Below are 18,707 nucleotides of genomic sequence, written 5' to 3' on the forward strand. Positions count from 1 at the left end.
TTTAGGTCGTGAGCTCCCTCCCCCATCCCCACCCCCTTTCTGTTTCCCCCTTCCTTTTTTTTTCCAATAAGTTATAAAGATTTTCCTTTTCCCACCTATTTCCATTATATATAAAAAAACCCCCACTAGAGCTATACCTTGAGTGCCCTACTATCCATTCTTAATTAGCACATTCGTTTAGATAATATCACCAACTTTAACTTTAACACCTATGTGTTCTATTGTACTATTGTCGTTGACATCTTTTGATGATCTGCTTCTATCACTGCTTGTTTGTCCCTGCAACCACACCGCCCCCCTCCACCTCTCTGTCTCTCTATCTCTCCGCCCCCCACACACACACCTTAAACCAGCTTATATTTCAACTCTTTCTTGGACTCGAACTCAAGTTCTGTCGAAGGGTCATGAGGACTCGAAACGTCAACTCTTTTCTTCTCCGCCGATGCTGCCAGACCTGCTGAGTTTTTCCAGGTAATTCTGTTTTTGTTTTGGATTTCCAGTATCCACAGTTTTTTTGTTTTTATTATTAAGTGTACAAGGCTATACAAGAAAGCTGTTGGTATAGTGGGTTTATTGCAAAAGGTGTAGCATACAATAGTTGAGATGTAATAGATCTGTATAATCTGGAGTATTGTATGTATTTTTGAATATAGTAAGCATGTTGAAGCAATTAGATTCATTGAAGTATATGAGAAAATATAAAAATGAGAAAAGTATGAATAATTAAGGCTGCTTTCAATAGAGCCATTCAGCAGTGGCTCAGTTGGTAGCACTCTCGCCTCTTGAATCACAAGGCCGATACTGCAATGCAGTACTGAGAGTGTGCTGCACTGTTGGATGTGCCGTCATTCAGATAAGACATTAAACTGAGGCCCCATCTGCTCTCTCAGGTGAATGTAAAAGAATCACATAACAGTCTTCCAAAGAATAGAGGTGTTATCCCGAATATCCTCACCAGTTTTTCTCCCTCAATCAACGTTACCAAAGAAGTAGATTATCTGATCGTTATCACATTGTTGTTTGCTGTTCACATATTGTTGCTTCCTACATTATAATAGTTATTAAACTTCAAAAAGCACTTCATTGGCTGTAAAGTGCTTTGGGACATCTGGTGGTCATGAAAAGCACTATAAAAATGTCAGATTGCAGAGTGTTCTGAAAGAAATGTTTAAAATTATGACAGATGGACTAGAGTAGATATAAACAGACTATTTTTAGTAGTTGCTCTAGAATGAGGAGACATACATATATGATTAAATGTAAGAGATTTAAGGCAGAGAGCATAAATCTTTTTTAGAAGGTTGTCGGGCTGAAGAATGTGTTACCAAAGTTAGTGATTAAGCAGAGACCACATCAGCATTTAAGGATAGATTAGATAGATGGCTGAAGGGAAGGCTGATAAAGGATATGGGAACAGGATATATACCTGAGATTCGGACCTGTGGAGAATAAACAGCATAGCTGGTTGGGCTCAATAGTCTGTCTTGTAGTATAGTTCTATGTAATTCTATCTTTAAAAGTGTGTTGGTTTGGCACCAGATTGAATCTGCTTCATCTTGTTTACGAGCATGTATTTTGAAAACAAACATATTTTGTTATATAAACTTGAACTTTCTTTCTTTAAATTCCAGGTGTACAACTAAATTTCACTCTTACTTGGGGAGACTCCCACTACCTTGGGTTGACTGGACTGGAAGTTGTAGGCAAAGATGGTCAGGCACTACCTGTCACAATGGAAAATATTGAAGCATCACCAAGAGATCTAAATGAATTACCAGAATATAATGAAGACAGTAGGACATTAGACAAGTATATACCATTCATTGACTAGACAAGAAAAATAATTTTATAGTGAGAGTGCTATTTAAAATATTTACTCTGGTGTTTATAAATGTTATACCAGACCTAAAGCTAGGGTTATCCAAACAATGTCCCATCTATGATCCCTAGCAATCTGTTCCAAGCACCTAACTTCCATTTAGGCTTGTATTTCATGGGCATTCTTGTTAATTAGTTCTTTTTGAATTTTGAGACTGGGGCTTGGAAAAGGTTGTTCTTTGTATCATTGCCTCATTAGTAGACAAATTTCATATTAAGTCCCACTCCAGGGTTTGGGAGCAAAAATCAGGGTTGACAATCCAGTGCAGTCCTGATGGAGTGCTACACTCCCAGAGGTGCCATCGGGTGGATTTAAAGAATCCATGGCTACAGTTTTGAAGAAGAGCAGGGGAGTTATCCCCGGTGTCCTGGACAATATTTATCCTTCAACTAACATTGCAAAAACTGAATACCTGGTCATTATCATATTGCTGTGTATGGGAAGTTTGCTGTACACATATTGGCTGCCACATTTCCTACATTACAACAGTGACTACACTTCAAAAGTGTAGTCACTTCATTGGCTGACGTCTGGTGGTTGCAAGAAAAACACTATATAAATGCAAGTCTTTCTTTTTTTCAGTTAGCTAAGATTTGTCTGTATTTGTATCTTCAGATATAAATTAATGAGACATTGATTTTAAACTAATGTGGTTAATGCGGATCCATAATATGCACTGGAGCAATCAGAAAGGCAGATTAACAAAAACTTGCACATTTTGCCTAAGGCTGTAAATTCAGCAGATTCTCATGAATGGAAATACTTCCATTGGGAATAAATATTCTCCTCGTAAGTCAACAATGTTGAATGTTTAGGGAATTAATCACCATCAGAAAAGCATAGCTTTTTTATTGCAATGCAATCATTAATTTATTGTATGGGAAGGAGAGAAGACAGAATATTCTTTGTAAACGAGTGTGACAAGTGTATGGAGCATTATTTTTTAAAACTCACATTTTAAAAGCCAGAAATGCCTGCCACATCCAATGAAAAATGGACAACCAGGAAAATGGTGAGAGCAGGAGACTCCATGAACACCAACATCCTCAGCCCTGATAAAGCTCAGCGTATTAGTGCAAGAAACAAGGCTGAAGGTTTTGCAAGTGTCTTCAATCATTAGCGGTAAATAGACGATCTACTCCACTTCATCCCAATGACCCCACCATTAAAAAGGCCATGGATAGACCCATGTGTCATTAGAAGGCATCTTAATTTGCATGGGCACGGCATAGGATATGAGCTCTGGTCACATCTTGGATGTAGTGCCAGAGGACTTGTGCACCACAGCACCCTGCTATCCCCAGCCAACTTGCTGTAGTATCTACTTGACAGTGTGGAAGGTTATCAACTACACCCTATGCACAAAAAAATTAGTTAAATTCATTCCAGCCAATTACCCCTGATGTGCATGCTTCCGATCATCCATAAAGGATGAAATAGTGATGCCATTGAGAAACACTTATTCGGCAATATTCAGTTCCACCACCAGTCCTCTGATCCAGACCTCATCACAGCCTTGATCCAGCCAGAGGTGAGAGTGCTGACCTCAACATCAAGACAGCATGACCATGGCAGCTAGGACCCCGACTAAAATGTTCAAATCCTTCTTCCTCTCAGTCTCTTCTTTCTCCTTTCCTCATCCCTTTTTTGCTGCTGTCTCTGCTGCCCCCAACTTCTTGCTGTCATTCCCTAGCTCTCTCATTAACCCTATTCTCCCACTCCCATGCAGACTTGCTCCTCCCTGCCATCTCCCTGCCTCTTCCCATTCTCATCATCCCAACCATGTTTCCTTAACCCCTTCTATCACTGCTCCCTATCACTATCCTTTTTATCCACCTTTTCTACCTCCTCTTTTGCAATCTCTCTCTCTCTCGTTCTTGCTCTCAAAAAGGCACCCTCTTTTTAAAAGATTGCAAGTAGGGAGAATTTTTGGAGTCATCAACCTCCCACACCACCCAGATCCTTCAGCGCCACTCCTGTTGCCCCATCCTTCAGGTAACTGACCTAGGTTCCATTTTCCATTGTAAGTGACAGTTCTGGATACAATAATAAAGGCTGTGAGATGGATGGTAGCAGGGGATTTAAAGATTCTAAAACTAAGAAACTGAGGAGGTACAAAGGAGAAATTCAACCTAACAAAGCTTCTAAGGACTAATTAGTACCTGGTACCTATTTGTTAAAGGCTGATTGATGGGATTAATGTCACCTCGGAAGATGAGCACATGTGGCTGATTCCTTTTACCTACAGAGATAATCACATCCTCACAATCAATTTCAATAAGCAACAAACTATTATTGGACTTCGCTTCTGGAACTATAACAAATCTCCAGAAGATACGTACAGAGGGGTGAGTCAAGAGAAGGGATTTTCTGAATGGGATCTTTGGAGGGTATAAAAGAAAGATTTTACTTTAATTTACATGCTTAACGTTGCTATAAATTGAGAGATACGCTGGTATAATTTCCTAGTTAAGGAAATTTAGGGGAAAAAAAGTCACCATGACTTAAAGCAGTTTTACCACAGTGAAATGTAGTTTTTTGATAGCCTGTCTTGAATTTATTTAGTGCCTCCTCAGAACCTCAAAACCAATGAATTACTTTGAAAAGGTATCTCTGTCATGTAGCTAAATGCAACAACCAATCTGCACATATAGTAAGGGTCCACAAGCAGCAAGTGAATTTTGGTGATGTTTGTTAAGGCAGAAATGAGGAACAAAAATGGCTAGAAACATTAAGCATTGGCCTTGAGAGTTCTTTGTTCTTTGAATGGCAGCATGGGACTATTGTGGCCATCAAAACATATGGACATGATCAATGATAATGCCATAATTATGGTTTTGGAATGAACCCTATATATGAGAATTACTAATGTATTCATCCAGAGGAATCCTGTCCTCCCACAACCACGCCTAATTGTTTCCTAAATGATTCCAGTGTTTTAGTCTCCACTAGTCTACTCAAAATGCCATTCCAAGTGTTAATTACTCTCTGCACGATGAAGTTACCATTTATTACTTCATTATTATTTATTACTTTACCTTTGCCGCCCCCCCCCTTATTCCATGGTTTAATTTAAAGAATTTTTCTGGATTAATCTTTTCCATACAGATTTACTGTCTTATGCACCCTCAGTTACCTCTCAGTTGCTGAAAAGCCCAAGTCACCTCAGTCTTTCCTGATACAGCGTGTAAATTGGACCCTTGACACCAAGCATGATCGTTGTATCTCTCTCAGCACTTGCCTGCAGTGCTTGTTTCTTCTTGACTAAGACTGGACACAATGTTCAAATAATGATCTGACCAGAACACTGTGCAGTTTGATCACAACTTTCTCTGACTTGTATCATTCTGTTCTGACTAGGTAAATGAATTTTTGATTGGCCCTGTTGGTTAATGTTCTGCAGTAGATCACCAGTTTGTGTTTACAAAGACTCCAAGATCTTTTTCATTTTATCCTTGGGTATTTCAACACAATTCCGTACTGAGATCATTACATTAGTAGGAGAGGATCTTAAATCTTGAGATCAAGGTGTAGAATCCGTTTGGGGTGGAGCTAGGAAACAGCAAGTGGTAGCAGACATCGGTAGGAGTCATTTATAGATCACAGAACAGTAGTGGTAATGAAGGGCATAGTATAAATCAGGAAATTAGAGGTGCATGTAACAAGGGTAATACAGTAATCATGAGGGACTTCAATCAAAATCCTCCCAGAAATACTAGAGAACCAAGTGACTGGCGAGAATGAGGAACTGAAAGAAATTAGTATCAGTGAAAAAGTAGTACTGGAGAAACTAATAGGACTGAAAGTTGATAAATCGCCTGGACCTGGTGATCTACATCCCAGAGTGTGGAAAGAGGCGGCTGTAGAGATAGGGATGCACTGGTGGTCATCTTCCAAAATTCTATAGATTCTGAAATGGTTCCTGCAGATTAGAATAGAGCAAATGTAACCCCGCTATTAAAGAAAGGGAGGAGAGAGAAAACAGGCAACTCCAGACCTGTTAGCCTGGCATTAGTCATGGGGAAAATGCTAGAATCTGTTATAAAAGGTGTGATAACTGGACACTTAGAAAATAATGGTAGGATTGGGCAGAGTCAGCATGAATTTATAAAATGGAAATCATGCTTGACAAACATGGTAAGCAAAATTAGAGCATGCAGGATTGGGATAATATACAGGCCTGGATTGAGGATTGGTTAACAGACAGAAAACAGAGGAATAAATGGGTCATTTTCAGGTTGGCAGGCTGTGACTAGTGGGGTACCACAAGGATCAGTGCTTGGGCTCCAACTATTCATAATCCATATCAATGATTTGATGTGGGGACCAAATGTAATATTTCCAATTTTGCTGATGACACAAAACTAGGTGGGAATGTGAGTTGTGAGGAGGATGCAAAGGTTTCAAGGGGATTTAGACAGACTAAGTGAGTGGGCAAGACATGGCAGATGAAAGATAATGTGGAAAAATATAAAGTTATCCATTTAGTAGGAAAAACAGAAATGCAAAGTATTTCCTAAATGGAGAGAGATTGGGAAGTGTTGATGTCCAGAGGGACTCAGGAGTCTTTGTTCACAAGACACTGAAAAGTAACATCCAGGTGTGGTAAATAATCAAGAAGGCAGATGGTATGTTGGCCTTTATTGCAAGAGGATTTGAATACAGGAGTAAAGATGTCTAGCTGCAATTGTATAAGTCTTGGTGAGACTGTACCTGGAGAATTTTGTACTATTCTGGTGTCCTTAACCAAGGAAGGATATACTTGCCATAGTGGGAGTACAACAGACTGATCCCTGAGATGACAGGATTGGCCTATGTGGAGAGTTTAGAAGAATGAGGTTATTTCATTGAAGCATACAAAATTCTTACAATGGGTCAACAGGGCGTGCAGGAAGGATATTTCCCCTAGCTGGGGTTGGCCAGCCTCAGAATAAGAGGTAGGCCATTTAGGATCGAGATGAGGAGCTATTTGTTCAGAGGATGGTGAATCTTTGAAATTCTCTACCCCAGAGGCCTATGGAGGCTTAGTCATTGTGTTTATTCAAGACTGAGATCAATAGATTTCTAGATCTTCAAGCTATCAAGGGATATGGGAATAGTGCAGGAAAATGGCATTGAGGTAGAAGGTCAGCCATGATCTAGTTGAATGCCGGAGCAGACTCGAGGGGCTGCATGGCCTACTCCTGCTCCTATTTCCTATGTTCCCATTCATAAAGTATGTCCACCTTTTATTGCTTTCCATATGCAATAATTTACAGATTTCTGCATAGACTGAGATCAGTTCCTATAGAATAATCACATCCTTAAACTAAAAGCATTTTTACTTCGGTATAAAATTTATTCATAATGTTTGCAAAAAAGGATGCAATTGAAGTTTGATGTCATATTTAAATCTGTATTTTCTTAACTGTTTTTCACCAGTAGTCTGATATAGATTTGGGCATGAAAAGAGGAACATATTATTTGATGAATGGTATTTACCTTTGAATCTTAACTAGGCAAAAATTGTCCATGTTACCCTTGATGGATATTGCATTTCACCACCAGAGGGCTTCCTCCTTCGAAAAGGGCCAGGCCACTGCCACTTTGACTTTGCTCAAGAAATTCTCTTCATAGATTATCTCCAGGAGAGCAGTGAAGTAATAACAAAACAGCAAATCGGGTAAAAACTTTTTCTACTCATATTTTTTCTTATATCTTCTTGAAATTAGTCATGCTTTAAACTGATTTCAGAAGGCCAAGACAACTCTGAATTTCTTACAACGCTAATAACTTTAAAATGTTAAATTGATAACTGCTTTAAGCTGCATTGTATATGCGATTTTTTAGCATCAAAGGTTTGTTTCCTTTTTCAAAATTAGGTACAATCACATGAAACCTAAGATGGCAGACAAATGGCCTTTAGGTTAGACTTGATTGTATTAATTTAGTTAAATTTGAAACTGTTCAATCCTTGTGAAATTGTATGATTTATTAAGCAGTGTGACTCACTTACACATGCTAGAAGCTATATGTGTTCACATACGGGGCCCTGTTTTTGCAAACAGAAAGAACATATCTATGCATTGCACCTTTTTCAACTAAACAAAAGCTTGGGGAGCAGCCATTCCCTGGTTCAGTCCCCAAGGCAATGCCTTGACCAATCATAGTCAACCTGCTTGGTTTAAATTTGAACAAAGGCTTGGTAATTAACTGGTACATTCTCCATTGCAACGCCTTTACCATTTGGGGCCCATTTGCCAACCAATCAGCACCCTCTTCTTATGCAGTTGTTCTCTTTAGATTTGGTACTCTTGGAAATCTGTCCTGACGATTGCAAGACGAAAAGTTTCAACAGTGTGTGTCTTTATTCAACAATTTATTTTTGTATTTTAAATCCTACATTCTTTTAAGAATAATATGTCTTTCCACCTATTAATTATTGTTATTTATTTATTGCTTTACAAAAGTTGGTTTGTTTATTTAAAACACTGTATAGTTAGCAAGAGTGTGGAAATCTGTAACACAAATAGTAAATAAAAATGTAATGGTGACAATGTAGGATGTTTCCTTTGTCCTAATATGCAAATTAAATTGCACATATTTTTGAGTTGCATGCTAATATGTTTCATAGGAACTGTCCTAGGAACATGGAACAGGCCAGTATGGACTATGAAGCCCCATTGATGCCTTGTGGCTGTATCCTTTAACTTCAGAAAGTCTGCTACAAAATATGTATTACTCTTATTCAAATAAAATATGGGCTTGGAGTTTCCTCAATTTTCACTCGGGTAATAGAATGAAATTAAATAGCTCAAATGATCATTGGATTTAAAAGTGATTTGTGTCCTTTACATTGCAGTTTCCACAATCTTTTATGCTGTTTAAAGTGTACCTTTCCCTGAATAGTCCCTGCAACCAGAACTGACCATGCCACCAGGTTGGAAAGGAGAGTTTATGCCAATTGTGCCCATTGGGGGCATTCATTAAATTGTGCCCAGATATCTGAGCGCATAGGCATCCATAATCACAGCCCATCTTTAATTATCTGTATCTGCAGTGACTAGAATTCAGTGAAACCTCACATGGATTTGTTTCTCATATTAATCTACAATTACTTCAGATTACTTCACATTCAGTTTAATTAGTTCAAATTCAGTCAGTTCATCAGTTGGTACATAAGACCAGTGACCAATCAATTGAAACAACTGATTGATGTAATTATGCAGCTGCAGCAATTACTTGAACAAATTTTCAGTTTAAATTAGTTTGAATGCAGTCATCTGGAGGCCCCATTGGCCGTGTGCCAGTTGTAATCAGTTGCGATCGACAGCACTACTTGATTGTGCTGATTCAAGAAGATTTTACCTTTGAGCATATGCTAATAGGTTTGAGCTGAAACGTGGACATAACTCCATTTCAGTACATCAAGCGCAGTGCCCTGCACATTCTGGGTGCATTTTATCGGTTGCATCCACCAGGCTATGGCATGCAACAGATCTGACCTTCCTCTTATGATTAAATGAGCAGAAGCGAGTTTTCATTTTAGGTTAGATAGCTTAATTGCTTTAAGTCACTAATGCCACATTTCATGTAAAGAGTAGTTCAAAAAAAAAGAAAAACAAAAATACCTGGAAAAACTCAACAGGTCTGACAGCATCTGCGGAGAGGAACACGTTTCGAGTCCGTATGACTCTTCAACAGAAAGAATTGTTTGTCTGTTGTAAATGTCATGTTACACTGAGCCAATAAACTGTTTATCTTGAAACATATACAATGCTGTAGTAAAATGTGAAAGTTCAATTAAGTATGCAAATCAATGCAAGTAAAATGGATTGGCCCTGGGCGATGCGAGCCCAATACTACGACTAGTGCAAGAGTATTCCAGTTCTCACAAAAGCTATTTAAAGATAAGAACTTTAGTTAATTCTAGCAGCCTATTGTAGTTAAGCAAGATTTTTTTCCTTTCTTAGCATGTCTTGGTTAAGTTACGTAAGGTTGGAAATTCCTTAGCAATATTAACATATGTGCAAATAACACATTTGCATGACTTTCCTGTGATTGCTATTTTAACACCAGCATAAGCTTCTTTAAAGCAAGTGGTTGAGTATGTCAGTCAAGATAGGAGACAGAAAAGTTTTAAGTAAATATATTAAGCATTCATGTGCTAAAATCTTTATAAAGGTGAGCAAGAATATTTGCTGTATGTTTGTATACATTATAGTTCATGAATGTTTATTGTTTAAAATGAAAGAGTCTATTTCTGAAGATTATGTTAGCATTTGAACATTAATATATGTTAATACTAGTAAAAGGTTAGCCTCTGAAATATTTTCTCGTTTTGTACTGAGTTAATTTCCTTGATCTAGCTTCTGCCAGTTATTTTCCAGCTACAGTTGTTGACAAGCTGGGGAGATCCTTACTACATCGGTCTTAATGGACTGGAATTCTATGGAGACAGTGGTGAAAAAATTCTTCTGACAGAGAATAGTATCTTTTTGCCGCATGATATACTGAAATTAATAGCTTTCTGAGTATTGTCTAAAATGGAAAAAGAGTACTCAAGTACAGATGCATTTTAAGAATGCTAAAACCATTGTTTGATCTGAGCCAAAGATGGATTTTTAGACTATGGCTCTCTTTCTTTTAGTACATATATTGCTGAATTAGCAAAGTGAGAGGAACTGCATGATTTTCTGAACAAATGCTCAGAGTTGAATCTCGGTATAACCTTTCCATATCCCAATAACCTCCACTCTCCCTATAACCCTGCCACCTCCCCCATACTCTTCGTTTCTCTGCCTCTAGCCTTATATATCCTCTCTCTCTTCACCCCCTACGTGAAAGCCATGCTTTCAATCACCTAAGACTAACTGTGGAATTCCCTCGCTGAAACACTCTGCCTCCCTACTTCTATCCTTTTGGTAGAAGTTTGGAACCCTCTTCCACAAACATCAATTACTGCTAAATCAATTGTAAATTTTAAATCTGAGATTGCTAGGTATTTGTTACCCGAAAGTATTATCGGATATGGGCATAGCTTGATATATAGAGTTAGGCTACAGATCAACCATGATCTCATTAAATGGTGGGACAGGCTCAAGCGGTGAAATGGCCTCCTCCTGTTGCTATAACTGAAAATTGTAAATCACAAGAGGATATATCAGGAAGGTTGTTGAAACTCGAGGTAGATGAGGTTCCTGTCTGACACCTTCCATTCCAGATTTCGGAATGAATTGGATCAACAATTGTGAGTCCTCTTTTGAAAGTTTCTCAGTCAGTGAACTCGAGCCAAATCCCAGACAATTGTAAAGTAGCAAATGGGAGCCTTCAAATTCTGGACTTGTATATCTTATTTTGCTGGTTCATTGTAGCAATTTTTGCATATTTTCTTAAGTTTTTAAGTCGCTTACAAATCAACATTATGGCCCTGATAAAACTAAAATACTGCAGATGCTGGAAATCTGAAACAAAAACAGAAAATGCTGGAAAAACTCTGACAGCATCTGTGGAGAGAGAAAAACAAAGTTAATGTTTCGAGTTCATATGACTCTTCTTCAGATTATGACCCTGATGTGTTTTGCTCAGACTACACTTGGCTGTACACTTAGTCGTGCACTGTAGGTCCACTGATCACCAATTCTTATCCCTGACCTAAATTCTATTAATGTCCATCAGAAATCTTGGGCTCTTAAATAAAGGGAATGACTTATATATTGATATATTGAAATCATACCCCATGTAAAGGAGAGTGTATATCGAGCATATCAAGGCAGGGTGCACATCAGGCATATCAAGGCAGGGTGTATGTTGGACGTATAAAAGAGGATATATATTGGGTAATGGAAGGTAGAGTATATTATGTACCCACAAATGATGAACTGTAGATTAATAGGTTTTATCATACTGTAGTATTTATCATTCATGGTTTAAGTAGTTTGGAGTTAGCTGAAAAATTAATTTACATAAGACATTTTAATTAGATGTTCTAAATTATGATTAGTGAAGTATTGTAGTTTCAGTACTTGATATCTTGCTGCTAATTAAATGCAGCTGAATAATCTATACCGACTGTCGCCTAGTGATATATAATAATTAATTAGTGCTGAATTATTACTGCATCCTGGTCAAATAAGTTTGTTGCTCAAAAAGTCCTTAACTTGCCATTATCAGACATTTCTGCTTTTCCAGACAGTGTGAATGTTTTAGATAGTGTTTCGGGAGATGTTCGAACCCCAGACAAATTAATTGATGGCATAAATGACACAAGTGATGGCAGACACATGTGGTTAGCCCCTATACTTCCTGGTTTGGTAAGAAACAAATTTTCTCTCCAATGTCTATTCTGTTTTGAAGATAATAAAATCCAATTATGTGCCTTTGTAAAACTTGCTGCTGTTTAATGGCCTTTGGTATAATGGCCTATCATTTGCTGTCAAAATAATAGTGGGGATGATTTCGAAATTCGTGTGCAAATGCCAATGCAACTTCATTTAAGGGCAGATGGGAGGTTTAACATGAAGATGAAAACGTTGCTGCCTCAGATGTTCTGCTATGCCGTTAGCTCTGCAGAAATGGCAGGCATCTTGTTGTCTAGCTCACATAGAAATACAGCGTGAAGTTGATGGATTTACACAGCCAGCATGAACCAAACTCAACACAAAGTTAAATAATTTCAAGACGAATTACCCATTTAATGTATGGCAGGGGTTAATTATTACCAGTCAATCTCTCTGGCACTGAAAATTAACTGTTACAAGTCTCATTCCTTCAGGTTTTAATTGTTGGAGGTTTTATTAACGTAACTTTAAAAATTACTTTCCTTTTTTCCTTATCTCTCTCTCTCAATCAAGTCGTTCTCTCCCTCTCTTCATTTCTCTTTCTGTAACTGATTTGACATTGCATTCTTTAATTTAAACTCCTAATGTACACTATCTTCTTAGTTGTTATATTGTTCTCATACTGGTAATGTCACAATCCTTCAGTCTGACTGGCTAAGGAGATAGAGTTACCTGACATGTTCATTCATGTCCTAGTTACCCAGTTTCCCTTTCACTGTGACATTCAGCCCACACTTCCAGCAGTTTGACATGCCCTTGTACCATCAGGTTTTCAAACTTTTTGGCAAGCCTAACTGATAGCAGGCTTATTGTACACAAACCGCTACATTACCTATGACTATGTTTATAGCTTATCTATATCACAAAGTATTTTCCTGATAATCTTATTGAGGCACACAAATTATACTGTAAGAGATGATCTTTTCTTCCTGCTTACAAATTATAAATCAGGTTTTATAGGTAACTGCCGTGATTTGAGACAGCTGTACACCTGAGTTACTATCATAACTTGTGAAAGTTCTGTTGAAAAAAGCAAGAAATTCATTTATTAATTATAATGTTTTTGAGGAGATCATTTTGTAAGTTTACACCCTATCCTGGAGACTAACTCCCTGGAAACACAGATTGGGAATTTAGATCTGTGCTTCCACAATTTTCAGCATTTAATTTTTAATGAACTGAAAATTAGGAGAGGATGTGCATAAATTCCCAAAATCTCAGGAGGAAGATTTTGTAAATTACCCCTCTAATACAGTCTCCTGTGCTTTTTTTTTTCCTGAGCATACAATTGTTTTTACCAAGTGAGAGAATGAAAGTTGAACTGGGTTGATATAACTCCTAGATAATTATCTTGATAAGGTGATTTGGAAATATAGTGAAACCTCAACGAACAAACTTTGGTGGGGAGAAATGAGAGTACGGATGAATGGACTGTACTGTACAGTAACTCTCAAGCTCCCACAGTCATGAAAAACTTAAATAGAACTATTCCTCAAACAAAGATGCAAAATCTGTAGCGTCTTCAAGAAGGTATGGAGAAGAGTGGGTGCCTGGAATTGATGAATGAGCATTTTCGGTGCTTCCTGATTTTTTGCTATTGGGAGGATTGAATGAGCAATTTTATATTATTGTAGATCCTGTAGATCAGTGGTCAGTTCTAAATAGATTTCTGACCTGTTAAGGCACAGCGTAGATACACTTTGCAATCCTTAGACTGCTTCTTCCAAACCCTTCTACCACCTTGAAGGACAAGGGCGCAGACACATGGGAACACTACACCTGGAATTTCCCCTCCAAGCCACACACTATCCTGACTTGGCATATATTGCTGTTCCTTCGCTGTCGCTGGGTCAAAATCCTGGGACTCCCTTCCTAACAGCACTGTGGGTGCAGCGGTTCAAGAAGGCGGCTCATGACCACCTTCTCAAGTGCAATTGGGGATGGGAAATAAATGCTGGCCAAGCATCGTGTGAAAGAATAAAACAATAGCTAAGGATGCTTTTGTAAATTGATTGCAGCTATATTTTAGCAAAGAATCCCTTGCAAGTTGTTGATCAATATGTAATTGAAGAATTGTCTTAGTCATAGAGTGTAAATGGCCATGTGCTAATTATTAACTATGTGGCAATGGAGAGTATAGGGCTGAACCTGCTGAAGACTCTCTCACATTGATGGATTGGATTGATGGAGGACAAAGGATGTAGAAGGTGTAGATGGCTGGAAGAGTTTGCAGGGATGATGTAGGACAAGGCCATGAAAAGAAGGCCAGAGATTTTAAATTTAATGCATTTGGGGAAAGGTAGCCAATGTAGGTCAGTGAGTGAAAGGATACAGACAGCTGTGTTTTGGACATGTTGGAATTCATAAATGGTGTAAGGGTGTCTGAGAAGGAAGTGTGGATTGAGGTTTTAACAGAAGAAGGGGCTGAGTTAGAGGCAAATTGTGTTATGGAGGTGTATGATGCATATCCCCCACCCTTCCATCACCATCAAGCCAGGGGAAATCCCCTGCTTCGATAAACAGTGCGGGAGGGCATACCAGGAGCAGCACCAGGCATACCTGAAAGTGAGGTGTCAACCTGGTGAAGCTACAACACAGGACTACTTCCATACTAAACAGTGGAAACAGCATACGATAGACAGAACCAGGCATTCCCACAACTAACGGATCAGTTCTGAGATCTGCAGCCCTGTCACATCCCGTCGTGAATGGTGGTGGACAATTAAATAACAAACCGAAGGAAGAAGCTCCGTAAATATCCCATCCTCAATGATGTGCCCAGCACATCAGTGCAAAAGGCAAGGCTGAAACATTTGCAACCATCTTCAGCCAGATGTGTCAAATGAATGAACCATCTCGGCTTCCTCATCAGATGTCAGTCTTCATCTGATATCAAGAGATCACAGAATCTCACAGTGCAGAAGAGGCCCTTCGGCCCATCGAGTCTGCACTAACACATGAGAAACACCTGACCTACCTACCTAATCCCATTTACCAACACTTGGCCCATAGCCTTGAATGTTATGACGTGCTAAGTGCTCATCCAGGCTCTTTTTAAAAGATGTGAGGCAACCTGCCTGCACCACCCTCCCAGGCAGTGCATTCCATACTGTCACCACCTCTGGGTATAAAAGTTTTTCCTCAAATCCCCCTAAACCTCCTGCCCCTCACCTTGAACTTATGCCCCCTTGTGACTGACCCTTCAACTAAGGGGAACAGCTGCTCCCTATCCACCCTGTCCATGCCCCTCATAATCTTGTACACCTCGATCAGGTCACCCCTCAGTCTTCTCTGCTCCAATGAAAACAACCCAAGTCTATCCAACCTCTCTTCATAACTTAAATGTTTCATCCCAAGCAACATCCTGGTGAATCTCTGCTGCACCCCCTCCAGTGCAATTACGTCCTTCCTATAATGTGGCAACCAGAACTGCACACAGTACTCCAGCTGTGGCCTCACCAAGTTCTATACAACTCCAACATGACCTCCCTACTTTTGTAATCTATGCCTCGATTGATAAAGGCAAGTATCCCGTATGCCTTTTTCACCACCCCACTAACATGCCCCTCTGCCTTCAGAGATCTATGGACACACACACCAAGGTCCCTTTGTTCCTCAGAACTCCCCAGTGCCATGCCATTCATTGAATACGTCCTTGTCAAATTACTGCTTCCAAAGTGTATCATCTCACACTTCTCAGGGTTAAATTCCATCTGCCACTTATCTGCCCATTTTACCATCCCATCTATATCTTCCTGTAGCCCAAGACACTCAACCTCACTGTAAACCACCCGGTCTATCTTTGTGTCATCCACAAACTTACTAATCCTACCCCCACATAGTCATCTATGTCGTTTATATAAATGACAAATAATAGGGGACCGAGCACAGATCCCAGTGGTACGCCACTGGACACTGGTTTCCAGTCACTAAAGCATCCTTCTGTCATCACCCTCTGCCTCCTACAACTAAGCCAATTTTGAATCCACCTTATCAAATTACCCTGTATCCCATGTGCCTTTGCCTTCTTTATAAGTCTCCCTTGTGGGACCTTGTCAAAGACTTTGCTGAAATCCATATAAACTACATCAACTGCACTACCCTCATCTACACACCTGGTCACCTCCTCAAAATATTCAATCAAATTTGTTAGGCATGACCTCCCTCTGACAAAGCCATGCTGACTATCCCTGATCAAACCTTGCCTTTCCAAGTGGAGATAGATACTCTCCTTCAGCATTTTCTGGAATAGTTTCCCTACCACTGACATGAGACTTACTGGCCTGTAGTTCCCTGGCTTATCTCTACAACCTGTCTTAAATAGCGGAACCGCATTAGCTGTTCTTCAGTCCTCTGGCACCTCCCCCGTGCCCAGAGAGGAATTAAAAATTTGGGTCAGAGCCCCTGCAATCTCCTCCCTTGCCTCTCTCAGCAGTCTGGGACACAAATCATGTGGACCTGGAGATTTCTCCACTTTTAAGCCTGCTAACATCTCCAATACTTTTTCACTCCCTATATCAATTTGCTTAAGAACCTCACAGTCTCTCTCCCCGAGTTCGATACCTTCATCCTCATTCTCTTGGGTGAAGACGGACATGAAGTATTCATTCAGCACTCTACCGATGTCCTCTGGCTCCTCCCATAGATTACCCCATTGGTCCCTAATGGGCCCTACTCTTTTCCTGGTTATCCTCTTCCCATTGATATACTTATAGAATATCTTTGGGATTTTGGCTGAAGATACTGGATACTGCATTGTGACAATAGTACTGAAGACTTGTGCTCCAGAACTAGCCATGCCCTGAGCCAAACTGTTATAGTACAGGTGTAACACTGGCATCTACCTGGCAACATGGAAAATTGCCCAGTTATTCCTTGTCCACAAAAAGTAAGACAAATCCAAGCCAACCATTTATCTCCCCATCAGTCTACTCTCTTATCTTCTTCAGAGTGATGGAAGGTATTGTTGACAGTGCTATCAAGTGGCACTTGCTTAACAATAACCTCACTATGCTCAGTTTGGGTTCTGCCAAGGCCACTGTGCTCAAGACCTCATTACAGCATTGATCCAAACATGGACAAAAGAGCTGAACTCGAGAGTGACTACCCTTGACGTCAAGGCCGCATTTGACCAAGTGTGGCATCAAGGAGAGCCCTAGCAAAACTGGTCAGTAGGAATCAAGTGGAAGACTCTCCACTTGATGGAGTCATACCTTGCATAAAAGAAGGTGGTTGTGATTGTTGGAAGTCAATCATCTTAGTCGCAGTACACCATTGCAGGAGTTCCCCAGGGTGGTGTCCTCGGCCCAACCATCTTCAGCTGAACTTCCCACCATCATAAGATCAGAAGTGGGGATGTTCGGTGATGTTTGCACAATGTTCAGCACCATTCGCGATTTCTCAGATTTTGAAGCAGTCCATGTCTTTATGCAGCAAGACCTGGAGAATATTTGGGCTTGGACTGATAAGTGGTAAGTAACATTCTTACCAGATAATAACCATCTCCAGCAAAAGAGAATCTAACTATCGCCCCATGACATTTAACGGCATTACCATTTCTGAATGCCCCACCATCAACATTCTGGAGATAACCATTGATTAGAAACTGATCTAGACCAGCCATATAAATGCAGCAGCTTCAAGCGCAGGTCAGGGACTGGAAATTCAATGGCGAATGACCCATCTCCTGACTCCCCAAAGCCTGTCCATCATCATCTAAAAGGCACAAGTCAGATGCATGATGAAATACTCTCCACTTGTCTAATTGAATGCAGCTCCAACGGCACTCAAAAAACTCAATATCATCCAGGATAAAGCAGCCTGCTTGATTAGCATCCCATCCACCACCTTAAGCTTTCACTCCCTCCACCACTGATGCACAGTGGCAGCAGTGTGAACCATCTACAAGGTGTATTGCAACAACTCATCACAGCTCCTCCGACAGCACCTTCCAAACCCCTGACCCCTACCACCTAGAAGGACAAGGACAGCAGATGCATGGGAACAACCACAACCCTGGAAGTTCCACTACAAGCCAGACACCACCCTGACTTGGAACTATATTGCGATTCCTTCACTGTAGATGGTGGACGGGCTTTGGGGAGGCAGGAGGTGAGTTATTGTCAAAATCCTGGAACTCCCTTCCTAACAGCACTGTGGGTATTCCTACAACACATGGACTACAATGGCTCATGATGGCAGCACATCATCACCTCCTCAAGGGCAATTAGAGATGGGCAATAAATGCTGTCCTAGCCAGCGCTGCCTACACTTAAATTGCCCAACTCTAAATTTAAGAATATGTTGCTTCCATATTGATTTGCACACCAGAAGAAATAGTTTCTTTATATCTATCCTAACAAATCTTTTTATAATTTTAAACAACTTGATAAGATCAGCCCTCAATAGTTGTTTGCCACCTTTCATTTACTAGAAGTTGTTGGACTAGTAATTTTGGTGCATTCTAAAATATATATTTCGTAGGAACTAGTGTAAGTTATTTAACCCCC

At 39.8% G+C, this 18,707-nt stretch overlaps 1 protein-coding gene across 11 annotated transcripts in view; it reads left to right on the top strand.

Annotated features, from left to right (window-relative positions):
- Positions 1–18,707, top strand: part of LOC121288216 (katanin-interacting protein) — a 145,751-nt gene that overhangs the window by 113,375 nt on the left and 13,669 nt on the right. For 8 of the 11 annotated variants that reach the window (XM_041206663.1, XM_041206664.1, XM_041206671.1 and 5 more), the window contains 6 exons: positions 1,632–1,809; positions 4,062–4,227; positions 7,378–7,541; positions 8,493–8,557; positions 10,238–10,348; positions 12,032–12,171. In XM_041206663.1, the coding sequence (XP_041062597.1) occupies positions 1,632–1,809; positions 4,062–4,227; positions 7,378–7,541; positions 8,493–8,557; positions 10,238–10,348; positions 12,032–12,171 (824 nt within the window). Of the gene's footprint in view, positions 1–1,631; positions 1,810–4,061; positions 4,228–7,377; positions 7,542–8,492; positions 8,558–10,237; positions 10,349–12,031; positions 12,172–18,707 lie in introns of those variants that run through there. The other 3 variants (XR_005945331.1, XM_041206668.1, XR_005945332.1) reach the window with 3 other exon arrangements.

The sequence above is a fragment of the Carcharodon carcharias genome, chromosome 15, assembly GCF_017639515.1.
Source record: "Carcharodon carcharias isolate sCarCar2 chromosome 15, sCarCar2.pri, whole genome shotgun sequence".
In the NCBI taxonomy this organism is placed as follows: domain Eukaryota; kingdom Metazoa; phylum Chordata; class Chondrichthyes; order Lamniformes; family Lamnidae; genus Carcharodon; species Carcharodon carcharias.